Source organism: Pagrus major, chromosome 1 (assembly GCF_040436345.1).
Source record: "Pagrus major chromosome 1, Pma_NU_1.0".
Lineage (NCBI taxonomy): Eukaryota > Metazoa > Chordata > Actinopteri > Spariformes > Sparidae > Pagrus > Pagrus major.
Window position 1 is genome coordinate 34,399,161 of NC_133215.1, and position 27,093 is coordinate 34,426,253.

The 27,093-nt window shown below is 40.5% G+C and overlaps 2 protein-coding genes across 2 annotated transcripts in view; one reads left to right on the forward strand and one right to left on the reverse strand.

Annotated features, from left to right (window-relative positions):
• neurl1aa (neuralized E3 ubiquitin protein ligase 1Aa) overlaps window positions 1–3,278 on the forward strand; it is a 79,772-nt gene extending 76,494 nt beyond the window's left edge. The window contains exons 5-6 of the mRNA XM_073477687.1: window positions 1,047–1,196; window positions 3,037–3,278. Of these exons, the coding sequence (XP_073333788.1) occupies window positions 1,047–1,196; window positions 3,037–3,278 (392 nt within the window). The remainder of the gene's footprint in view (window positions 1–1,046; window positions 1,197–3,036) is intronic.
• Window positions 3,279–11,327: 8,049 nt separating this feature from the next.
• Window positions 11,328–27,093, reverse strand: part of LOC141004380 (SH3 and PX domain-containing protein 2A-like) — a 77,794-nt gene continuing 62,028 nt past the window's right edge. Inside the window, exons 7-11 of the mRNA XM_073475837.1 lie at window positions 25,363–25,480; window positions 23,049–23,452; window positions 21,436–21,485; window positions 20,808–20,927; window positions 11,328–20,422 (exon numbers count right to left, since the gene is read on the reverse strand). Of these exons, the coding sequence (XP_073331938.1) occupies window positions 18,401–20,422; window positions 20,808–20,927; window positions 21,436–21,485; window positions 23,049–23,452; window positions 25,363–25,480 (2,714 nt within the window). The 3' untranslated portion in view covers window positions 11,328–18,400. The remainder of the gene's footprint in view (window positions 20,423–20,807; window positions 20,928–21,435; window positions 21,486–23,048; window positions 23,453–25,362; window positions 25,481–27,093) is intronic.

Consider the following 27,093-nt stretch of genomic DNA (forward strand, 5'->3'; position numbering starts at 1 on the left):
ACTTGGACAGATAATAAAGAAATGATCAAAATCGATACAGCAGAACCAAAGATATGACCTGATGCCTACATTACCCAGAAAGCAACTTAGCTTCACTGGAGGCAGTTTAACAGATTACATGCAGCTTCTTGTAGAGCCACAAAAGGCTTAATGCTGCTTTTTTCACATAATGCACTAGTAGTCCTCAAAACCTGTAAACACATTTTAATGTGTAAAATTGGTGGAATTACCCTTTAAGTCCAACATTGACTCTTCTTTTAGCTCTGTTTTGGTCTTCATCTACTGCTAAGAGAAATATCTGGCTGTTTAGGTGCTAAATGTTCCACTCCTCTTCAGTGGCTAGCCTCTAAGTATGCAGCTGTTTGGTGCTAGTAACCGTGTGTCCACTGGGACCGTCAGAGCTTTTTCACTGAAAACAAGTGTCTGCATCTGGACACAAAACTGACAAGAGCTTGTTTACAGTTAAAACATTGAGCTAAAATAAGATAAAAGGTCATAGAAATCAGGTCAAATAAAATGTATCTGTTGATCCATCATGACGAGCGACACCTTTGACATTAGACGTAGTCATTTGACCCATTGGTAATGAATACTCACACGTTCAACTTGTGCTTTGTTAATGACTTTGTCTTTCTAGGCATCATTGGAAACATGTGTTCCCCAAACCTGTACTTGGAATTCCCATTTGTTTTCCGACCATCATGTAAATATAGGATATGGAAAGAATGAAGGACGCCAACTCTGTTTTGAAATACACTTTCCCAAAAAAGAAAGGCAAGAGCTCTTGTCTTTAGTGATGAATATGTGCTCACTTCTAAAATGACTGCTCTTACAGATTGGAGTGCTCTCTGCACTCTCATGACTATAAATGTAACACCTAGATAGTGGGGAAAAGTGAGTCCTGCTTTAGTTCATTGTCTGTACCTATGCACCCTTTCAGCATGTGTTACAGAGACAAATGAAACTACATTTATTGGTTGCTGCAATAATTCTAGTTCTGATTAAACATAAACATCTAACCTCCTGCCTTAATCTGCTCCAACTAGGTTCCACTCATGTCGGGGATCCACGGACCACGTCGAACCCCAGCTCGCCCTCCTCCTCTCCACACACCCCCAGCACCCTGGGCAGTGGCAGTTCTGATCCAGTGCTGAACGGAGGCCTGTGCTCTGCAGCGTATTGCAGCTCAGCAGGAGGTAGGTACACCCAGACAGAGAGCTACTAGTATAGAAGCAGATAATCTATCACCTCACAGGGGACTGAGTGGAAGCCATTAAGGGATAGTGAGCAGATGTCATCCTGCGATAGTTGGAAACAATGGCCAGCGCTTCATGGTCCCACCGCTGCTGCAGCTGCAGCTGGATGTGTAAGCGTGTTGAGCACGTATCATTATGTCACATAGCTGGGTTATGTAAACGGGCCTGATGCAATGTCTTTTTTGAGATAGTTCAAGACATAAACCTGATACAAAACTTCCTAAATGCGTTTTTTGTTTTTTAGACTGATAATCAGGCTGAGATGCCATTGTGTGTCATTGTGTGTCACTTCATTCAGTTAACTGGATGTTGTTTTCATGTTTGCAAATTTAAAAAGCACCCAATAGTCATAACTGTGTAAAAGTAAAGATATCGTGTTTTACTTTGATAAAAGTGAAAGTTACCCATATAAACAGTAGCTGAGTAAAGATCTTAAAGTATCTGACATTAAATGTACTTCAGTATCAAAAGTACAGTAAGTGAAAGTAACCCAATTATCAACCTGCTCGTTTATCAACAACTCAGCATTTTTCTAATTATCAGAATCAGTGTTATTTTAATACAATTGTAGATCAGGAAAAGACTCCTGCACACTGTCCACTTCACTTGCAATTGAGTTTAATGACAACAACGTTTCGGTACTTAGACCTTAGACCTTCATCAAGTTTTAACAACTTAAAATTGTTAGTCTACTTAACTTGGTAATTTTTTTTTAAGTAAAGTCACTTTGTCAGATTTTACAGTGACAGTACTTGACTAAATGTACTTAGTCACATTCCATCAAAGGTATTTTGTAGCATAAATGTCCTAAAAGTGAACTGAAATGCATTGGGAATCACAGTGTTTGCAGGATTGAGTTGTCACTGGCTACTGCCTGGTTAAGGCTAGTAATAAGTGACATAGCAATATGTTGATGTAATAGTCATTATTTCTGTAAGTTGATTTGCAACAACCTGTGCAGCTGTGTCAATCTCATCCACACTCAATTCAATTCAAATTTTCTGTTGTTTTCTTTAATGGCTAATGGATGGTTAATGGATATAGCTAGGCAGATGACTTGATAAGTAGGATAAGATGCTGTTCTAATAATTACTCCAGCCTACAAAGCTCTGATTGGTTGATTTCTACTATCAGAGAAAAAAGACTGAATCACTGTGACATCACGCTAACAACAACAGTCACTTCGGTGGACAACTGGTGGTTGATATGCATTTTTTCAGCCATAACTATAACGTTTAAAGATATATAGTTAAATCATTTCTCATGTGCTTTTTTTTATTTAGGCTACTGTGTTGCTTTGCTAGCATCTTTGATAAACCAAATATACCCACCAGCAACTTCTCACTGCCGGTCGGGCTAACTGCTACTGCTAGTTTAGGGTAAAGTCAAATTTTCTAAAGTCTGTGGCCCAACAGGTGTAGTAGGTCTCCAAGCTAACGCTAGTGAAAGTGTAGGTGTATACTACACTTATATACTTTAAAATACCATCATGAAAATGTTTTATAAAATGTTATGTTAACTGAGGTAGGAGTTATCCGCTGTTATTTCTATAGCCATCAACAACAACATAAGACCTATTTGGAATTGTTGTTTTCTCTCTCGGCCCAACAGACAAACATACTCTAACAGTAGCAACACTTTTTATCACCACTACTTAATTACATTTCCATCTAGCTGTTTAAAAACTAAAGGTAAAAGTATGTATGATACCAAGTCTAAATTTATTTGACTACTTTTCCCATCTTTCCTTATTTAACATTTTATTTCAATTTCACCACAGAAACAAACCCAAATTCACCGGTCAGCCTCCCCAAATCACCTACGTTCCCAGCGGGCCGTGGGACTTGGTCCGATGAGTGCTCTATCTGTTATGAGAATATGGTGGACACGGTCATCTACGCCTGTGGACACATGTGTCTGTGCTACACCTGCGGCATCAAACTCAAGAAGATGTCCAACGCCTGCTGCCCCATCTGCAGAAGGCAGATCAAAGACATTATCAAGACCTACCGGAGCACGTAAGGGGACAGACGGACAGACGGACTCCCTAGGAACAGCAGAATCCCAGAGTCAGGGAAAGAAATGTCTATGTTCAGGGATATGAACTCTGGTACATTCATTTAGGATTTCCATACATGTATTGTTGGTTGGTTCTCTTGAATGACCTTTTCCAAAGCAGGTACTGCTTTACTTGAAAGGTCTCTTTCACTTCATAGTCGCTGTCACAGCCTCCCTGCAGAGGTGGCACTTGATGTGGCAGTGGTTTTCCGCAGAGACTTAATTCTTACCCGAAGAGTGTTCGCTCTCTCTTATGATCTTGGAAGACTTTGAAGAAGAGAAACTGAACCAATTCCAAAATTATTTCATTTCTGGAGCCATGTTAAAGATTTAGGGACTTCCACCCATTTGCACCAACGCAAATGAGTCACTTTGGGCTTGAAAGTCTCAATAATAGTTCTCTCAGAGGATGACTGAAGCTCTGAAATATGGCCTCACACCACAGCAGGTAATCATCTCAGTATGTCACAACTTGTGTCTGTGTGTTACTGAGCATTGGAGAAGAGAAGTCACTGTAATACTGAAGTGATGGATTTCTGTATTTGTTGTGGTGATTATCAGTGAGTGATGTGCTTAGAGATGCAAGGCGGTGCTGAGTATATTAAGTAGGATTGTAACACATCTCGTGCTCGTATAATCTAATGTACCTTCATGGTAGTTCTATTGCAAACGTCGGTGGTAGCTATATTGTTGTGCTAGCTAGCTGCTTGCTCTGCAATGTGGTATGTTGCACTGAAATCAGCCTCGTCCTCTCAGAAAATGCCCCACTATTGACAGAGAGAATGAAAGACGTCATCTTTAAACAATCTACAAACCTGCGTCCTGCAGACTCAGCAGCTCTGAATCTATTAAAGGAAACAGGAAGTGGGAAAAAAAAGTAATTTGGGTTCTCCTCAGGGCCAGGGACCTTTTTTAAGATGTGAACTATTTCCCCAAACTTTACCTACACCCTTGCCTAATACACTGTGAGCACTCATGATGAATTGACAGGTCCTCTAAAATAGTTCCCATAACAACACATAAAGTCAAAGGATTGTTGCCATGGTATCAGAAGCCACCACAGATACAACACAGCCTCCTGCCTTAACCCACAGAAGATTCATTTGTAACATGCGGATGGATCGTATTCTGTGTTTTCTGCCATTTTCCAAAACCCTTGACAAATTACCAAATAATACCATTCTGTGTCACAAACAGTCACAAAATGTTCACTCAGAGGAGAAAAAGCACAACAATTTAAAGTTATTTTTGTAAAAGCAAATCCATGACATTTTCGATATTCAACTATTAAAATATTTAATATCCCTTGTCACAGGCCTTTCACCAGCAGCAAAGATCCTTTACAGAAGTCAGTTCAGGGGCAGGGTTATAAGAAAGTGTATTTTGAATATTTGTGTGATTGCTATCCCCTATGTTCAGTATTAAATGTACTGATAGAAATTTCAGCTGTAAACACCACCTCAGCAGTAAGCCATAGCTTATTACAGGACATCACACAAAGCTGAGAGGCTGTTTTGTAAAAATGATAGTGTACTTCATTTTGTAGATAACCAATGAATGGGGCTCAAACCTATGCTGCTATGGCATTTGCCAGCTGTCCTTTCTGGGAAAATGCTGACAGTGATGTTTCACACATCCCTCCTCCCACATTACAGTTCGATTACGCTACTGCTTGAAGTGTTAATTCACATTTGAATGTTAACTTATGTATTTAGAGAGATTTTATCAGTGTGCTTGATTTGAACAAAAACTTTTTTAATTTGTTGTGATTGATAATCATGATTCTACGATTTGTTTTCCTGTTAATCCAAAACCATGAGAATCTAAATTTATCCTTGTTTTCTAATAGTGATATTATAGAGAGTTGCTTGTACCTTGCCGCAATAAGAGATATTGCAGTACACAATCAAAACCTCATTGCTTTGGGGTGCAAGATAGAAGCTCTTGGTTTTATTACAATCTATGAATTTCAGGCTTTCTCTTTCGTTATTTATCTTCTTGTGTGTAAACCCATGTTAGGTAGCCCCATGTCCCATTCTGGTTTTATATCTCTTATCGTTATATAGTCTGAAAGCCATCACTGTATGGCAATGATAAATGTCACTTTATGATGCTACTGATTGTAATCTTGTAAATGTTTAGGCTGGCGTTGCTCTCTGAGACTCAAATGTGGCATGTTTTATTTTGTGCAGACACTCCGACCAAATCGAAAAATCATTGATTTCTTTTTCTTAATCTTTAAGGCATTATATAAATGTCATTTCCTTGGTGTAAAACCCTGTATTCAATATGGGTTTTTTAACATTTACATCGATTTTTGGACCACATTAATTGAGAAACACAAACAACAGTTCAAATTAAGCTGAAAACAAATGGACTGAAGATTTCCATCTGTAAAATATTCTGTACACACCTTAATGAACAGATGTAATGCCAATTTTTATTTTTTATTTTATTTTTGCATCCACAGGCTCCTTGAATGTTACGGATCCTGTAATGTACTATTTATTTGTCCATCGATGATGTGTGGTCTAATTCCTCCAGACCTTTTCAAGCTTTTCTTGCGTGTTTGCTTTTTTCTACATTGCCACTATACAGATAAGACTGCTGTGTGTGCAGCCAGTCGCACAGCAGCACATTTAGAGATTTTTTCTGTAACTCTTAGTACTTTTTGCCATGCATGAGTAATCTATTCACTCTGCGTGAACATCGGGACCAACAGTAGACGAGCATCAGAGTGGAAATCTGTTAGTGTTCATGTAGACTGGAACCAGTGGCTAGAAATACTATATATTTGTCCATTGTTGTGACTCAGCAGCTGAAGTACTTTGCATACCTGTATTTTTTTTGTTTTCATTTGAAACAGCAAGTGTTTGTTTGTGAGCTCTGTTCAGTGTGAGTCGGATGATTGGTTAATAAATTTTCCAGATGTGTTTGAGCAAAAATCATTTTGTTTCTTAACTGAAGTAACATTGACAGAGGTACATGAACACAAGCAAAAAACAACGTACTATATTTTCTGGAATACAAGACAGCCATAGTTGTAGGTTATGGAAGCGTGCATCACCAGTGAGCTAGAGCTAGCTAACATGCCAGCTCAGCCGAGGAGGACACCATTAATGTGTATATTCCATGCTTCCTTCTGTCTAGTGATACGGCTGGCAGAGAGACAGAAAATAGTTCCTACCTTAGCTGCTCACAATAAGGTCTGTGGATTACTTTTGAGGGACCAGGTTATGATTGTCATTGGTGTTTTTCACATGTATTTCTTGAGGCTTTGAGCACCACAAGTCAAGTGCCATCTAGTTCCATTATATTTAAGAGGAGGCAGACATCTCTACGGCTGATATCTTCAAGATTCTACAACTCACACCAAAACATCTAGATGGATAAATAGCACTACAGGTAAGAGGAAAAATATGTATTTTTGATTTCGAAAGAAGCACTTAGATTTACCATGACCAGGATGACTGAGAACTTTCATCAACAAGATTTTGATGCATCTATCCCCTTAAATCTGCATTCATCTATCTTGTTGGCCAATTGTGGGCATAATTTGTAGACACAACACTGGCACTTATGACCTTATAAAGTTATGGCTAACGTTCAAGAAAACAGTTCAGTATAGCTATCTCACTTTATAACAAGCAGAGATATATTCAATGACAGGATAGATGAATTTTATAAATATTGAGCATATAACACAGTGTAAGCATGCTAACATTGACATGTTCTCACTATATAAAGATGTTTTGGTTAATGTTACCAAACAGTTGCTGCCTATACATCCAACAAACACTTGAGCAACATTAGCATTCACTTGAAGTTGTGTTTCTGGCCACCAGACATTCGCACTAAGTCCAATGTGCACTCAACTTTGAGCTCTGTTTTGGTCTCCACCAGCTCCTAAGAAGAACATCTTGGTCATTATCTGCTAAATTCTCAACTTTGTTCATTATGTCAGCTAGTTGCTAACTTTATCTGTGTAGTTAGCATACAGTTTTCTGTTTCTTTTACTGAAAACAGCCCACCGCTGCTGCTGGAAATAAAGATGAAGAGAGAAGAGACTGAACCGAAACAGTATGTTATGGGTTCTAAAAACAACAACAATATAAGCTAAAAGAGGCTAAAAAGCTCTTCAGAGCTTCAGAGGGAATTACAGATTTGGGTGACAGTTGTGTGTGGGTTTGTCACTATCAGTGACACCTTTTACATTACATATAATCATTTGATCCACTAATAACATAAAAATATTGATAAGTGCAGCTTTAACTGGAAATAGTCCATTCGTTTTTTCATCATTTGGTGTACTTGTACCAAGCACGGTCCAGCTAGAACAGAACCTAATCAAGTCATCTTTGAATAGCCACCAGTGTAAAGCTTTGGTCACTCCAGAGCCAGATTTATTCACATTTCTTTGTCTTCTATAAAACCTCAAATGTGGTGTTGTCCCCGATTACAACATTGGGAGATATAAACCTCTGTCTCTTGGACAGTAGCTGTCAGGCCCTTCTGCAGGATGGTTGAAGCTTAAGCTGCAGATTGATAAATGCCCATTGGCCCTGTGCAGAAGAGATGTTGCATGAGTCAGTCAGGGCCTGCTTATTAATGTCAGGTTTTACTTTTCATTATGCAATAGATTGAAAATTTACATTTCAGTGCAAGTGTTGAAGTAAAGTACCCTGTCTTTCTCCATTCAACATTTTATAAGATGAGATTTATTCTTGTGAAAATGTATTTTATGTTGTGGATAAACTTATTTTATTCCCTGGTTTGTTCAGATATTTGAATATTTTCATGAATTGTAATTTCATACATTACATTGTATGCTCCCCTTTGTGTTAAATCAGGGAGTGCATAACGTGGTGCACCTCCCCTTTAAGTTTAAGGATGATTTAGTTTGCAAAGTGATATGAGACAATGTGAAGTGATGTATCACCTTGTGAGAGAGTTCGATTGTTGTCCTAATGGGAAGAAGTGGACATTAAAAGAGAGTTAGTTACCGAGAAGATGTTATCCCTGTGCTTTCCTTACCCACAGCCCTAAAGTCATATAAGTTCAAGTTAAGGCAAGAGGAAGGAGTCCTTATAATATCAATACTTATAAGATACAGTGGATCAATACATTTGGACTCAAATACACACACAAATAAGTCTTGTGTCACTTGGCCATCTAGTGTAGATACCAGACCTTTGCTAGTAGTTTTTAACAGCTGAAAACAAGACAGACCTCTATTTTGCAAAATGTCTTTTGTAGACCAGGTGCTTTTCTACATTTTGAACAGGGAGGTTAGTTGTTGTAATAATTTGATTCATAATTCACTTACTTTTTCCTGATTCACTTACTTTTTTTTACATCACATGGCCTTCATCAACATTTGAAGTTTGTGTAGTTGTCATGTAACTGTAGATGCTCAAACTTTCCATTAGTCCAGTTCATTGTCATTGTCCTTCGCTGGTTAAATATTGGACCTGCTAATGGAATGTAAATAGTGTTTATATGCACTTGACCTTTGGCACAGAGACCTAAAGAAACCAAAATGTGAGTTGGCCAACAACACAGATGTGGTCAGCAGTGCATTTTCATATCTGGGTGAACACAATGCCTGGTCATCTGGGGGCCCTGGCCCTCTGTTGCATCATGTGCCACAGCCTCTGTCCCTGGCACAGCTGCTGGGTGGCCTCATTGTGACAGGTAGGGGATTAGGAGCTCAGTGGAATAACTTACACTGTAGAGATGTTGATGAAGGTTCACAGTCATCCAGGTCACCTTTCATCCAAGACGCTTCTTCAGCTCAGAACTGAGGAAACGTCTTCAAGAAACCGAAACAAGACCAGTTGCCTACGATACAGCGCTTAGAATTACACTGTAGAGGTGCTGCTACTAAAATGACTGCACTATAAATTCATGAAGCATCTCATCCAGATGTCTCCTCTGAGCTCCCTGATAGCTTTCTATCCGTGCTTGCAATAGACGACTTGTGACATCTCCATATAAAAGAACTGGCTGAGAGATATGAATAAGATGAGTAATAATCTCATGAAAAGAATAATTCAGACAAGTATATCTAATAATTGTCATTGTTCAGCTGAGCATTCTCAACCGTGCCAGAGATCATCATTCTATGTTCACACCCAATATTATTAGTTATGCTGTATAAAAAAAGGGACCGATCATAATAGAATTTCATTTCAAATCTCATTGTCAACGTACATACTGCGTATGTAATGTGCGGGTCTATTATCTGTCTGTGCTCGCTCTCTGTCCTGTCAACACTGCTGCTGTCTGGAGGAGAGTCTGAAGCATGACTGGTTCAAGAGAGCCATCTAGTGGATATACATTGGTTTACATCACCTGTGTGTTAACACATGAAGGGTTTTGATCAATACGATAAGCCATCGTTCAAAGAAGAACTGACAATGTTGAATTTTAATCAGTGGCATTTACTTTATATGCCATCAAAAAGACAAATCCATCCCTGTCATGCTTTTCTTTTCTTTTCTTTTTTGTCAAATAGATGGACTGCAGTTTCCTTCATGTTTTAGAATTCTTTAGCTAACAGTTCAAGTTCTTCAGCCCTCAGCTTTACTGTTTTGGTTCACTGTTACCGCTCTCGTCATTAGTTTCCAGCAAAAAAGCTTCAATAACCCCCCTGTACGCTAACTTATAAGCACCAGACAACAGTGGAGATAGAAGATTTAGCAGCTAAAGAGCTAGACATATTTCACAGGAGTTAGTGGAGACCAAAACGAACTAACTATCTAAAAGGAGAGAAAATATTGACTGAAATTCTTCAGGACACAAACACAATTCTAAATGAATGCTAATGTTGCTCTGTGTCTGCTGGATGTGTAAATAAGCAACTGTTAGCTAACACTTGCCAGAACATCTTTAAATAGTCTTAATTTGTCAATGTTAGCACGTAAGCAAGGTTTTAAATGCTAAACATTTATAGAAGAGATATTGCAGTATTGGTGATGTCCCTATAGAACATTATAATAAACATTTTTAGTGGACTATCAGTGTTGTCACTGTGATGTCATAGCTTTGCATGTTGTGTTGGTGTTGTTCTTGAAACATAATTATTGTTGCACTGGGACCACCAGTACAACTTAGGAAAAAGCGACAGAGTCCCCATCTGGAGCAAGTCATTGTGGCTGAATTAATTGAGTACAGGACCCTGTTTGGAACTTATTGTTATAGTGTTCCCTTATTGTTTTGTTTGTGTTTCAGTTTCCTGTCACAGTTTGGTTGGTTTAGGCAACAAAACTACTTGGGCAGGTTTAGGAAAAGATGATTTGGGTTAAAATAGACTCTTTCACGCTGTTAACCACATGTGAGAAGACATACATTTTCCTATGTGTATACTTTTCTGGCATTTTTTCCAAGTCGCAAAGCAATGGCATCACAAAAATAAGTTTTCTGTCTTCAGTTGCAGTGATGGTTCTGGAGCAACATTAATTATGATGCTGTAAAGACGACACCAACATGGTGATATCAGATCGTACCAGAAGATCAACCATGATAGCCTGACCTGCTGAATCCTCCTGAAAACCTGCTTTTCCTTTTTAAGAGGTGAAGATTTATGGTGTGGCTTTTGGACAGAGGTATATTTCATTTAACTTTGGACACAAGCGATAAATCTCTCCACATATGTTTAGATACAAAAGAGCAAAAAATCTTGTTTCTCCTCTTTAGTGGGAAACTAAGGCTCCGAGAGCTCATTCGTCTTCATTCACCGCTCTCAACCTCCTCACACTTTTCTCTTATAAGTCATACCTCGCTATATGTAACCTGCTGCATTGTTCTGCTCCTCCATATCTAAACTCACTTAATCTGGCTTTCACAATAAGGCGAATAGAGATAAATGTCTGCTGTCTATGTCTATATAAAATCTGTAATATTACTGTCACATACTATCCAGCTATCTTGTGAGCTGGAAGGGGGGGTTGCTGCTCTTTATCCGCAGTGGCGGATATGACTGGAAGTGTGAGACAAATGAACAGCAGTCAGTTTAAAACAACAAAGATAATACATTTAATATTGTTTCTCTTTTGGGCAATGCGAGATACAATGTAAACATGTACAAGATACAAAAAAAGGCTTGTCAAAATGAAAAGGTAAATAAGAAAATGCCCTGTTTTCAAAAGGAATGCACAAATGCAGAATGTCTCCAATCAGAAAGGAATTTGGATAGCATTTGCTTTTATTGGATTTCATCCTAGTACACTGGAGTACAGTGTAACGATGCTTTGAACAGGTACGTCTGTGGCTTTGTCACCGTGTATGATTTGGTGGGGAGATGAGTCATCACTGGATGATTCACTGACATTTACAGTGGAATAAAGCCTCCTTAGCCTCCTCATGGCATATCTTTTGAAAACAAGGAGTTTGCAAGAGTTTAACACAATTTGCATAACAACAATGGTAATAAAAAAAAAAAAGAAAAGAATAGCACCTCCTTTGGTCCAACTCGAGGCCTGTAGTTGTTACTGTGTTTGTTAGTGTTGCTGACATGCTGGTAACAGATGTACAGATCAGGAGTTTGATGGCATCGGGCTTCCAAGTGCTTTTTTCTTTTTTTGGCACACTGCTCTCCACAGCAGGGTGATGACACATTCCATAAATGCAACATCGAGGCCAAAAACAGGCTCCACCTTCACATTAATCGACCTCAGCTGTAACTCAACATCAGTCACTACTGACAGCTCACCTCCACCTTAAAAACGTGGCTGAGCTACGACCGGCACCTGAGGCTCCCATGCAAAATGACAGCAGTGCAGTGTTCTTGATTAGAAAGCTGTTAGTGCTGGAATATCCTCTGACTGGCTAAGGTTAATTAAGATACACCGTTGTGCTAATTAGAAACAGGGATTCAAACAGAGAAAAGAAAAGTGCCACAGAGACACAGAGACACAGCGGCGTGCCTCGTTCCTCGACACAGCCTCTTTTCTAGAACTCAGAGACAGCTCCCGCTGATGCCCGCTGGTGCATCAAACAACTGCGATTCTGTGAGGAAGTTTTCAGACTCACATAAATAATCAGCATTCCCTGATTCACACGCTGGGGATTTTTGTTTTTTGCCCCAACTGCTTGAGAAAAATCCCCACAGCTTAACTTGTTCTTTCCTTTCTTCTCATACTCAAACAAAAATAGATATTAATTAGAAAACGTACAAAATCTCCCCCCTAAATACCTCCCGCCTTCTCCCACACACTTACTAAAACGTTCTTATCAAACCTAACCCTCCTTCTATCAAACAACTCTCTTTCCAGAGCCGGGTGCCTAAAGCTTGTTTCATTAGATGTGAATAAACCTTTCAAATCCTGTGCTACACTTTTACAACATTCAATTATTTTCTCAACTAAAACTCAAATGAATGAGGCAAAAAAAGATACCGAAATCTTTCACTTGATTCCATTCTTGTCTCATTCCACCCAACACCCAATTCAAGTCTCACACCCTCAGGGCTACGTAAGAACTGAAGACGCTGACAGTATAAAAAAAAGCTAAAATCAGACGTAGGATCAGTTTTAAAAGTTAGAATATGGACGGCGAGCGAGACTGAGAGAAGCTGCTGTAGTGTGAACTTATTCATCTCTCCCTGACTTTCAGTTCCTTGTGAAGCAGCTTCAAAACATCAAGTGCTGCAATTAAAACACTGTTTGGTGTAATGAGATTTTACAGCTCAGGTTTGGAAGCAGTGAGCTCATTAGGTATGGGGTTTTTAAAAGGTAGGTAGAGGGAGTCGGATGAAATGTTCCCTCCCTATTTGAATGAATTATTTTTCATAGTTTTCAGGGCAGAAACAGTGCCCACTCTCCTTCCATCTCCCTCCTATCAAAGCAAGCTCCTCTCACCTCGCTCTCACCTTGTCTCCTAGCATCCACTATCTGATCCATCTTCTGTCTCCCTGCATCCTGCTCTCGCAAATCTCCTCCTTGACCTCCCAATTCTTGTCTTCTGAGCGCACCTGCAAACAATCCATCTCATCATGCAAAAACACACACGCGCACACAAACAACACCCCACCCCCAATCCTCAAACCCCCTACATATCTCAATCATTTCAGCGGGAATAGACTGCTCGGCTGTGTCGAGGAAGGGAGAGATGGAAATACGTGGGGAGGGAAGAAAAATAACTGGGGAGTGAAAGGCATGTATAGCCAGGAGGAACACACTATGGCAGCTGCTAGTGTTTGGAATTACAGCGCTTACGGTGCTTCACGCCTGAGAGATGCCTTCCATTTGTTAAAATAAAAAGGGAGCAAGGAACAAAACAGGGTGCCAGTGTAGCGGAGCTGTCTCACCCGGGTGACCTCCGGGAACATGTCGGGGAACTCACATATTTCCTCTGGCATGAATGACTCCTCATCATCGTTGAGTGTGTTGGCATGTGTGCACACGCTCAGCTGCGCAGGTGGAATGCAAAAATATTATCTCCGCCAATTCCATTTTCATTCTGCTGTGTGGATGCACGCAGCTTTTAAGAGTGATGTGGTGGAGAACTGGTTGGCCCTGACTGAAAAATAGGCCTGTAGCCTAAAGAAATACTTTCACATTTTGAGAAATAAACTTAATCCCTTTCTTGGTGCGAGTTAGATAGGAAGATTCATACCACTCTCATGTGTGAACACTAACTATAAAGCTAAAGCCAGGATATATTTAGATTAGCTTAGTATAAAGACTGACAACAAGTTAAGTAATGAGCTTTAGAGGTGTCTGCAGACTTTGGATAAAGCCAGAATAGCCGTTTCCCCACACTCCCAGTCTTTATGCTAAGCTAAGCTAGCCATCTCCTGGCTTTGGCTTCATATTTAAAGATCCCCTACAGATGTGTTTTAAGACGTGTAAAAATATTCTGGTTTGAACATTCATTTATGTCAGATTATGATTCTTTTTAACCAAAAAAATATTTGTCTTTTTTCCAACAAAAAATGTAATAAACTGGTTAAAGATCCAATCTTAATGCTAACTATCTTCAGCAAAACACATATTTGTGTGGAGGTCTTTAACAACATAGATATAGATAGAGATATAGATCTTCTCATCTAAGTCAAGATGAGAAAACAATAAAAGGTACTTCCCAAAATGTCAGACAATTCCTTTAAGTTGGAGTTAAACTACCAACTATCCCAACAAAACAGTGTATAGACACAACCCCCCTCTAACAATACAGGGAACTCCATGAATTGGCCTGTACACACAGGAGGTCTTTAGCACAATGACATGTTCACCTGTAGCACATCAAAAAGTTCTGTCTGGGGCTCAGCAAAGACAAAAATAAAGTTTTTTCCTATTTTTGGCGTACATCCTGGAAGTTGATGGATTGAACTGAGATAGCCTGAGGGAGCATTCATCTCCCCGCTCTCTTGTTTACCGAGACTCTTCCACCAACATCTCCTTGTCCGCTGTCGCAAACGATTCCAAATATCACCTTTGTCGTGATGATTGGTGAGGACAACGGTGGGTAAATGTCAAAAGAGGCATCAGAGTAGGTGCAGAGAGGACAAAAAAGCAGAAAACAAAAAGAAAGGAAAACAACAACAACACAAAAAGAAGAAACTATCAAAATTCCATTCAGGCACAAACGTGACAGCTCAGAGCAGGGCCACTGAGGCCCCTGATGAAGGGCCAAGACTCTCCATCTGTGAAGAAGACCCCAGGTGGCTGTAATGTCAATACAGAATGGGTCAGCAGGTTTATGCCATTTCATTCACAAATCACTGTCCACTGCTGATCCGGGTCAGGAGGAGCAGAGCTCTCATGTTAGTTATTAGAAAAGTCCATCGAGTCAGGATGATAATGAGATGTCACATACGACTGCTTTGGTCCGATGATGCTGTTAGGGCCTTTCTCATCCGCTCTTTCAGTAAGAATTGTAACGATACATTTGTAATGATGGTAAAAGCTCATGACTGGCAGTTTGACTGGGAGTATCCACTCCCAACACATGTAATGGAATTGTTCACGTTTTTCTCAACCTGTGATATTTTTCCTCTTGTTGAAGCATGATGTGCTTCTATTGCACATTTCCTCGCAGGTATATTTTTCAGAATTTGACAAAAAAGGGTTGAAAAGGAAAAAGAAAAAAGCATGAATAATGATAGATGCTACACAGCTGAATGTAAGCTCGATGCACAACGTTTTCCCTTGCTATTTCAGCCAAGTCAATTCAGCTCAATCAAACAAAGCAATATGCAATTATAATAATATGTGCTGAAGCGAAATGTTAAAAGTGATTCAACACGTTTACATAATGCCTTCGTCGGGATGGGGAGGCTCTGTTGCCTGACAGCAATTATCAACATTGTAATTCTTAATTTAAATATTGACAGGTCCTTATAGGGTTCTTAATTTGTATTTATTAATTGTAAATAACTTCACATTCTCAGTTAATGGTTGATGTTTTTGACTTTTTGTTGACTGCTGTGTCAGCTTTTTGCATATTCAGGTGAGTGAAGTTCATTTATGATCTGTAGAATGCTTTACAGTCATATTTGAATGGGGGTGATTGTCAAACCGTGATAAGATATAAAACTATTCATAATAAATACACATAAAATCAGGCATTATGTAAAGCACAATAAAGATGAAGGAAGTGCCCATGATTTGCTAAAGTTGCAGCACACAGCATAGAGAAAAAAAGAACTTCTTTTCAAAAAATAAATTATCGCCCAATACAAAACGTGCTACAAAAATAATTTTAGCTGCACTGAGAATTTCAAAAAAGAGAAAAAAAAAGAAAAACCATCATGTTTCTGTACAATTACTGTTGAGACTCACTGACCAGCAGTGCATTTCTTATTGCACTGAGGTAGGACAGCTGGTAAGCCTTGCTGATGGGATAAAAATCATGTTGTAGTACTTTTGACGTCCACTGGAGGTCTCTATTTCACCAATTTTACTCTAACTTTGGCATGCTCACTGACTCATTATTGAGTTCAGCCTCTCATTTGAGGTGAGATAAAAAAGAAAAAAATTAAATAATTACAAAACTTAGTCAATAAATAGTATGCTGAGTATTTACTGCATCTTTACATTAATGCACCATAAAAACAGGTTTAAAGTGCACTAATTCACAAAACAGAACCACCTCGTTCCTCAATATTGTCACTGTGTGATCACAGAGTAACACATTAACAAACAGTAAACAAATATGGTTCACTAAAATAGATAACTGCAATCTAGCAGGTACTGTACTTTGTTTAATACTATGATACTGTCCAGCAGAAACATAATGAAAAAGTTAGTGTTCAGCCTCGTACAGAGAACTCACAACCATTGTTAGAAAATGTATTTCAGCAGTCTTGAACATCAGCCACTTGAATTTTGAAAGTTAGATTTCAGCTCCATATTTCAAATTCTCTTATTTCACTTCTGCACTGGGGAGAAATGATCTCTAACTTTATATTTTGGGTGATTGCTAAGTCTTACTTACATGATCTGGTAATAGAATAATCAAACTAAATTTGGAAGATTTGAAAAAAATACCTAAACTTTGGAGCTAATATATTATGTTGTGTTCTGTTTAATGTCAACAACCAAACTGCACAGCAATATCTATTACAATATTACAATGTACTTGTTTTCTTTTTGTTTCATAGATCAAATATTTTGAGAAAATGCATCAAGGATCTTCCAGGAACTGATAGGAAACTTTTATTTTTTCCATTTAGAAACCTTTTGTTGTATATACTGTATTACTCATACCTTAAATAAATAGAAGAATCAACAAAAAAAACCTCTTTGGTTTTATCACATTTTGGGCTAAATGCTGTGCAAATATATCCCTGGGATTGAATTATCTCCCTGCATTTCCAGTACTTATTCAATGCATCTCTGCAACAGCGATATTATTATGTCTACAGAAGAAAATATGTACAAAGTCAATTGTTCCCGGAACTACAGTAAACCTTTGTAAACTAAGTGTTTTTATATTTAAAGGTTGTTAGCTATGCAGTTAAGAGGTGGTTTTGCTCTGTAGAGCACTCAAGTTACATGTTATGTCTTTGAATTTCCAGGAAACATAAATTTCCAACTATTATTTTCAAGTTTCACAGGTTTTTTGTTTTATTTTGCTTTGTTTTTTTTGTCTTTTTACACGCGTTATCTTGAATAGTTGCATCTGGGATTAAAAACATGAATATTAACACATTGTTAAGGGGCCTAAAGATCTACAACAAAACTATGCCAATTAATCAAACCTGAGCAGCTACTGTGTATTTTGCCTGTGTCAGATAATACGAGACATGAGGCAGGAGCTTAAATGTTTCCAATTCCAGGCTCTTGGTGGAAAACAGATGTCACAAGAAAGCAGAAATAATTCTCTAAGGAACACTTGCATTAACACAATTATAACATGAACAATGAAACTAAATAAAAATAATGATAAGATTAAAATGTTGTTTTAGTTTGCTCGATGACTTGGTGGCTTCAAACAAATAAATTCTGCGTGACTTAAATTCCTTAAATCTTGGTTTTTCTTTCTTCATCTGTGTTGTACCAATTAGAGCACTTAAGATTGAAAGTTTGCACTTTGTAAGCACTCTACAGTGGAGCTCTAAATTGGTTATGGAAATACTCTTGGTGGTGTTCATAGGCCTATGGCACTCTTAAAAGATTTGGTTGATTTAATGTTTTGCCATCCACCGTTTAGGACCACCATTCAGGTGAACAAATACAAAAGGCACTTATCGGCCATCATAATCAGTGATGGGCAGAAATAAGCAGAGCTATTACCCTGCTTTACTCGAGTATTACACAATGCAAACCTCTTTAAGAGGTTATCACTCCCATTCATACCATTTTGTTTCTCAAAGACACTGTCCTCCTCAAATTCCCTCGTTCAAGGTTGACCAGTCCCACAGAAATCCTTACATTTCTCTTTGAAAACGTTTTAGTAAACCAGCACTAAAAGTGTCCTTCCTTATCAGATTAAAACATCTTTTTTTTTTTTTTTTACACACAGTATTTTCAGAAATGTACATTTTCAAGGACATATTGCTTAGGGGAGAAAGCGGGCAAAATTCCTAAAAATTGATGCCACCCACGTCCTTGAAGACATCAAAGGGATGTGGGGTTGTTTTATTTCTTACGCTCTAGGTAGTTAGAGGGGACCCAGCCCTTGCGGGGAAGCAGGCTGTCCTGCACCTGGCAGTACCACCATCCATTGGGGTTTCTCTCCAAAACCTCCAGACAAGTACCCTCAGTGAAACCCATAGTTTCCTCATCGCCACGGTAGTCAGCGATGGATACGTACACATCCCTACCAAGGTTATTGTGGATCAGCTGGTTCTTCTCTATGGGCTTGGGTCGGACTGTGGACACAGGGATGCCGTTACGTTGGTTAACTCTGCTAAGGGCATCCTGGACATTGCTTGTGCTGAACGAGGTCCCTGAGGACCCCAGGCTGGAGCGCTCAGCAGGCCTTGTCTGACTTTCAACAACTACATGTGGCCTCACGGTGCTGAAGGAGGCATTTCGCCGTACACCAAGAGTGGCAGAACCAGAGCCATAGTGATCACTTCTGCCAAGTGAGTCATTGCGCCTCAGAGAACCAGTCATGTAGTGCCCATCCTTAGCCGGCTGTGTCGTTGTCACAAATACAGACTGAGGCCTCACTGCCACCTGGCGTACCCCATTCCTCATCCGAACCCCCCCATTAACTATTCCAGACGGCTTCGAGAAGCCACCAGGGGGCTTGGAAGGAATCGGCGGAGTGTTCCTCCTCATGCCTTGATGCTGTGGGTTCAGACCCTGAATATTGATGTTATTGAGGGCCAAAACATGTTGCTCATTTTTCTCCAGGCTGTTGGACTTGCTCCCACCACTCCCATGCCCATCTGATTCCAAACCACCTGGATCACCAATTTGTCTGACAGGTTCCAGGTAGTATGAGGGAGCCCAGCCCTCCTCTGATCCCCAACGGATGTACCACCAACCACTCTCTTGTTTTTCCAAAATCTCAACCTCCACTCCGGCTGGAAAGCTGATTTCAGAATCCTGGACCTTCTTATAGGCGTCCAGGGAGCGGTAGAGATTGGGGCCTTCCACGTCTGAATCACCACGACTCCCTTTGGAGTAAACAGAGGAGAGATCTGAGGTACTGCGCGAACACATCGAGTCCTCTGACGAAATAACAGAGGCTGTTTCAGAGTCGTCCCCACGGGTGGGTTTGAGGCTGTGTCGAAACTGACTTGTAGGCCTCAGTTGCCTTCTCAGAGAGCTGATATCCATCCTCTCAGGACTCTGGGGCTCTGATTTGGTCAGGAGTGGTTTAGGTCTGACAGAAGGCTTGGGCCTGGTGGAAGGGCTCTGGCCTATTCTCTGCTCCACATCCCTGCTGAAGGCAGGGGCTTTCTTGGAGCCTCTGCTCAATTCATCTGATGAGGAGTGGGGGCTGCTGTCCTGTGATCTGAGGCTGATATCTATATGTCTGCCCAGGGTCTGGCTTCTCCGGCTCATCTCTGGCGTCATGGTCTTCATGGGTCTACCAGCTAAAGGTGAGGACCCAGAGGGTTTGCGTGGGACCGTGGAGGAATGGTAGCTCCTTGGGGAATTTGGCTGACTGGAACCTTTGACTGTTGAAGTTCCCTCAATGCCGCTGCTTCGCCTGAAGCCGTCATTCTCATAGATACACTCCTCTTTTGCAACCTCCTCTACAGACCTGAAGGACGCCCTTCGATGAGTGAAAACAGGGGATGCCTTGCACACAGGAGGAGAGGCCTTGCAGGAAGGTGGGGAGCTGCGATACTTGTCGCTGACCACACTGCTTATCTTCACATCCAGGCTGCGTTCATCCTTCAGGGAATCTGTGTCTGATTCACCTTCGCATCCAACTGCAGGTACGTCATATTCAGGTTCCTCATACACAGGTCTGCTTGGCGGCTCTGAGGCTTTAGAGGCAGAGTTAGCAGGAGGGGGAGTCTCCTCTGAGTCTTGTTTTTTGACAGGCGGTGCTGGGGGTGGGACTTTGGGCCTTGTGAGGGTGCTGGTCCGACGGCTGAGGTTGGGCTTCTTGCGCTTGTCAATGTAGGAGCAGGGGGCCCAGCCCTCCATCTCTCCAATCTGCACATACCACCAGCCTCCTGGGTTCTTCTCTATCACCTACACAACAAGACATGAAGGAACAAAGATATCAAAAAGCGTATTTGGGTTAGGGTTAGATGATCAGATGATCAAATGCATGCTGTTATTACATATTCTATTAGAGGCCTTTTGCAAGGATAGTTATGACAAAAGTTAACAATGTCTACAATTGCCAGCTCAACATGACATAAATAAACTTGAAGGAATCAATTTTATCATCATCTCTCTACCCGAGTCTTGCTAATTCTGTCTACATCATCATGTTCACATCACACAAATCTCAAGGTCGCATCTTGGTTGCCTCAGCTTTCTTGTCTATCTGGGCAGCACTCAGTTGACATGCATATTCAATGAGCCATGACTGCCTCATCTCAGCAACAACAATGTAAATCTGGCCTCTTACATCAGCCTTTTGTCCTCCACGGAAACTGATGCCATCAGAGATGGAGGACTGGAAATCTGCTATAGTGTAATACTCAGCTTCCACAGCAGGTGGCTCTGGTGGCTTGGGTAACTGGAATCCCTGTGCAGCAAAGGGGGAGAGATGTGAGCAGCTGACATCATATCTAGTCATCATTATTGTATCTGACTACAACTTAAGAAAGGGTATATTCTTATAACTAAAGACAATGAAGGCAATATCTTCAATCATTTCAAATATAAGGTTTATGGCTTAGTAGATTATAATATACACATATCATAGTATGTAAATACTGTCATTTAAGTGTGCACAGTGGTTGATACAGATCATCAAAGAATAGACACTGTTATTGTTCTTTCATGGTTGCTATGCCAACTCTCGCAGTAACCTGGGAGCCAGTTAGAAACCTTTCCTTTTATGTTGTATTCAATGTATATGTACTGCTTTGAAAATATTTTTTCAGCTAGAACTAGTGTTTGTAAATGTGCTAGAACATTCTTTAGTAGTTCTGTGATGTTCATTCTTTCATATTTCTGTTGAACATGCAATCACATAATCACATAAAGAAAGTCTTGTTAAGATGTTAACAGTAGCTTGTTCATTTTCTCACCAAGTGGGTTTCTCTTCTCGGTGGAGGCTTTTGTCTCAGATTTGGAGACCCTGAAAAACATAGAAACATGTCAGCCAAGGCCTTTGGCATTTACATATGGCTGATGCAGCCTCACTTGTCATTCAAAATTGACACAAGATGCTTCTCGCTTCACCCAAACAGCAAAGATGAGGTCCAGTGAAACATTTCACTCATGCTCATGCATGTCTCACTATGGGATAGGGAGACTCAACAAGTGTATCTTGCACACACAGAAGTGTAAATGGGATGGACTGCATTTATGTAGCGCTCTAAGTGCTTTGTCACAAGTCTGCATTCACCCATTCACACACACATTCGGGCGGCTGTGGCTCAGGAGGTAGAATGGGTCGCTGGTTTGATTCCTTGGTTCGATTCCCTGGCTTATTCGAAGTCAAAGAATCCTTGAGCAAGATACTGTACCCCAAATTCCATCGATGTATGAATCTGTGTGTGAATGTGACAAGTGTTGTAAAGTGCTTTGAGTTGTCAGTAGACTGGAAAAGCGTTATAGAAATGCAAGTTCATTTGCTATTTGCATTCATACACTGCTGGCAGAGGCTATTATGCAAGGTGCTACCTGCTCATTCAGGGCACTAACTACTCATATGCACACTAACACACTGATACAAGAGCCACTGGGAGCAATTTGGGGTTCAGTGTCTTGCCACGGACACTTTTGACATGTAAACTGCAGTGGCTGACAATAAACCAACAACCCTTCAATTAGTGGACAACTGCTCTCCCTTAAGAGCCACACTGTAATGCCTTGGGCAAGTAGCTAGAATCATAAAGTTTGCCAAACTACTTTAGAACTTTTAGAACCAAAATAGTACAGATGAAAATCAACAAAACTTGGTAATTAACCAAATCTGTATAATTATGTGAGAATGTGGCGTACCAGATCACCTGTCCAAGTTCTTCCCTACTTTCCCAGTACCTGGTTACATCATTAGGAATCTGACTGTAGACGGCCAATCAAAAATTACCTTCTCCAATTTTCTGATTGTCTTAAACAGTGGCACACTGTAACACTCAACACGGTTGAGGTAGGTTTACCTTAGAGAGGGAAAGAGACACTTTGAAAGTGTCCAAGGGTTTGCCAGCATACAGTCATGTCAATTGTATTTCTTGGGTACTGTAAATATTAGCAAACCTGCTAACAAATACAGTGAGCATAACAAAGATTTTTGTTTGCTCAAATCGAAATGCTCTTTGTGCGATAATTATTTCTCTATCATTCATATATTTGCAAAAAAGTATTTTTCTGTTCTCAGCATGTCCCATCACAAATATTCTTAGTTCTTAGTATGTGAGAGAAATGGATATTCACACAAAATTCCATGTTAAATATCCTCACAGGTTAGTTTGATAAGGTATATGTGACTGGATATGGGATTACACCACCACCATTTCCAACATGAGATACACCACCAGTCATGTAGCTTACCTATAGCATCAAAGCCTACACAAAAGGAAAATGACATGTCATAATGTTTCATACAAAGACTGAAAGTCCTCTTCTTCTTAGCTACAATGCATTTACTGCTTTATTCACTGGCACAATTGTCTCCTAACACAGAACAAATACTCACCAATTTCCACTCTATGCGGTGCCACTCTCGCAACAGCTGGGGACCCTGGCTCGCCTCTCACTTTGTTTTCATTTAGGGCAGCACTTGCTGCTATTCCCAGACATGGGCTGTTAGTGTCACGGCCTGCACTCAGCCTCCTGCCCGTCTCGGCATTGATTTCAGCGCTAAAGGGCATGGGCAAGCTGATCTCGCTCTTGGAGATGTGGCGTTCGGGTGTGGTGCTACCCTCTCCGTCTGTCTGGATGTCCTTCTCGCTGACCGACTTCTTTTGCAACAGGTTGCTGATCTCCATGATGTTGCCGATGATCTCCACGGGGCCTGTCAGGGTCTTCTTGCGAGGGGAAAAGTCCTCTTTCACCTTTTTCAAGTAGGAGGCAGGGGCCCAGCCCTCTTTCCCTAAGTATCTTTGGGGAGAATGCATACAGACGATATGTTTAATATTATATCTTATTGAATTTTTTTACTTTTACTGTTATTTAAAGGGGCACTGCAGCAATTTTACACATAAAGGTCATAATTACTGGGGACATTGAGTTTGAAAGGCATGGACATTTACCAGGCAGGGAGGGTAATGGTGCATTCCATTTACCTCAGAAGTCAGAGCTGGGAATGACGTCATATCCCAATATTCAAGTAAAAGACGTTGGAATACCAGATCTAGCCAGGCTAGCCATTGTTAGCGATACCAGTTGATAACAACACATTACACAGTATTTTTCTCATAAAAACACCAAAGCACTTCGATAGAAGTTAGACATGACTGTGTGTAAGACTGTTTTAATGAGACATTTATGAGACAGAAGTGGTACTTAGCAATATATTCTACAGCTTTCACAGTTTCACACCTCGAGTTGGTGAGGTGCAATACGGCGTTAGGGGGTGTTCCAGTTGAACTTGCCGACTGGGAACTTAGAAATTCCGACTTCCCAGTTCAAATGGGACGTACCATAACACAAACCAATGTTGTGTGTTGCATTATGGGGAATGCAGGATCCATCCTCTGTTGCATGATTTTGGACATTCTTTTTTAATCTGCCTTTTTTGAGTCCCCCAGCTGGAAGTACACCCCATTAACCCCCTTTAATCAGTGCACTAATTTAATTGGATCATAAATTATATCTGGAATGAATAAACAACTAAATTTACACATTCTCTGGCATTTAACTATGTACTACAATACACCAAGCAAGATCCTATGCGTTGAAAAACAGACGCTATTTTAATTCTAGTAGCGTAAGAGTAGCCAGAGGCAAGTAAACAGACTGCATACAGAAATACATGCAAAGGGCCACTGCTTCCCCATGTTTCAAAATTCATTGTTAAACTAAATGAGTCATTTTAGAGTGCTTTGCAAAACAATAAGTAACGTTTCCAAATGCAACTCTGAGTCATTTGCCTCAAGGTGGGCCATTTTCTGCTCAAAAGAAGAACAATTGTTTCTGCTCCCCTATTGCATTACTCAAACTATGACCACAAGGAGTCCCCATAACTAATAAAGCTCCATGCCTGGACTTCACTGTGGTACACCGGCCCACTGAGAGCAGCATGACTCAGACATGCATCTGAAGCTTTATTTCTTGTTGCGCTCTAAAAAGGCCTTTTTGTGCATTCAAGTCCAGTAAAGCCAATTTTATTGATTTAGCCCTTTATCACAAAATATAAATTTGCCTCAAGGGGCTTTACAATCAGTAAACAGCATCAGACAACCACTGTTCTTAAGCATTTGATTTGTAAAAGGAAAAACTCCCCAATAAGCAAGCACTTTGTGGAGACATATGAGCCATTATCACACATGCACACACAAGCACCTTTGACAGGGACAGGGGCATAAGTTCCAGTGTATTTAAGTTTGCACACTCTTTTGTGTGCATATGTATGTCAGATGCCACGAGGCAGCATGTGATGGTAATTTGCTGTGAAGAGGAGCTCCACTCTCTTATGCCCCCGGGGATACACAGAAACAAACAACTGACAGGAAATACACACTGCCTGGGTAAACAACACACATACACAATAGAAATCCCAGGAAGGACACCCAGTTGATCTGTGGAGAGTGCCATATGTTAATGGTTTCTACTCAATGCCATTACGCAAATGAGAGCTGCAGGAATGCGCTGCCTTGATCACAGCCCTAAGCTATGACAACTGCAAGCAGTGTCACTGCTGTCTGAGGACTTGTTCACTTTGACATTGGATGAGAAAAACATTGAACTTTGGGCAGATTCCATTTCTCTCATTTAGCTTATATTCATTGATGCTCCTGCTGTGGTGGTTCAGTCAGCTGAGCATCTCAAACATATCGGATTTTACTGACCTGATGAACCACCAGCCCTCCAGGTTCTTTTGGATGACCTCCACGGTGACCCCTTTCTCAAAGCTGACTTCATCCTTCCCTTGACTGGTGTACGGCTGTATCGTCACATATTTCTCCTCTGGGGGAAAGAGAAAGGGAGGCAAAGTGAGTGAAATGTTGTCATTAAACAGTCTGACACTGAGGGGTTAAACTACTGTTATAGTTTACATCTTCCCAGAGGGCCTTATGAGGGAAAAATGGCTAATGTGACCTACTTAAAATGCTCCAACTATTTCCATACCAACACAAACACGCTCCCCCTGTCATACACAGTAATAACCAGCTCCCTCTACTGGCTGAACCTCTCCCCTTTTCTCTATGTTGGGCCTCATTCAAGCTTTTTGGACCCAGATCCAGTGTTCATCTCTCTCCAGAGGGAGATTCCTCTTCTAGCAGCAGGCCTACATCAGGGCCTCCCATGAGGAGATAAGATATTTGGACCAAGATCTCTCTACTCTTATCCCTATCTGACCGCCACTCTGCCTCTCTCACGCTCTGCTAGGCTTCCAAGACCCTTTAGAGAAGGAAATCCTACAATGGTCATAGTGGGGAGCATTACAAGGTCAGGGGATTCATAGACACCAAGGCATAAGATGGGTGCAGAGGAGGAGATGAATGCAGATAGAAATAGCCGCAGGATATAATCTAAACATGTAGAGAATAAATGAGTCAGACATGAGTGAATGTGACCCCAGATGGCAACATTGTTCAAGGAAACGTGAGAGGCAGGGATAATATCTCAGATGCATGTGCTTATTCATCTCAATGCAGGCTTTCAGTAGGTGGGGTATGTCTTCTCCTGCCCGTCACTGCAGAGCAGCTGAGGACAATAATGTGGAGCAGAGTGGAATGTCTGGCCTGAACCTCAGCTCGCAAAGCATGCTGTGTGTGTGTGTGTGTGTGTGTGTGTGTGCGCGCGCGTGTGTTTGTGTGTAGACGTTTGGGGTGAGTACTTGCAGATGGACAGGGAATAACAAATGGAGTGGCTTACATCTGGAACGTCTACCTAAATGTGTATGCTTGTTATGTATGTATCAATGTAGTTCTAACAAAATCGGTGGAACTATGTGACAGTACTGACAGTGACTTTGGATGTGTGTGTTAATCCCTTAAATAAATGACAAAAGATTTAATTAATTACACCTGTGAGGTTGTTCAGATCCGGTATAACATCCGTCCTAAGTGATCCGATCACATGTGGACAGCTCTAAGTCAGTTCACACCTGGCATCGACATGCATTTCAAGTGACCACTTGATCCACTCTCCATATGCAAATCAACACATAGATCACTGGGACGAACGGACACCATATTTTTTTTACACAAAGAAAGAAATATTTCCATGTATAACATTTATTTAATTTACAAGACGGCCAAAACAGTTAAGAATTTTTTGTAAGCAGCGATTCATACAGTTTACAAAGTTTCTTCCAACTCAACAACTCACAAAATTGGGCGATTTTTTAGTCTTGGGGACTTTCTCCACATGCAACAAAGAAGTAACCTATATTGGTTACTGTTTACTGTATTTGTAAAATTTGACATGTTTGCTGTCAATAAAATGTTGTCTTCTTTCATAAATTTAGTGTAAATGTGAGATCATGTGATCATGTGCAAGTTTTTTAAGTTTCTCCTCACCCAGCAATTCTCAAAATTGCATGATTTGTTAAGGAAGTCTGGGAATGTTGCAGT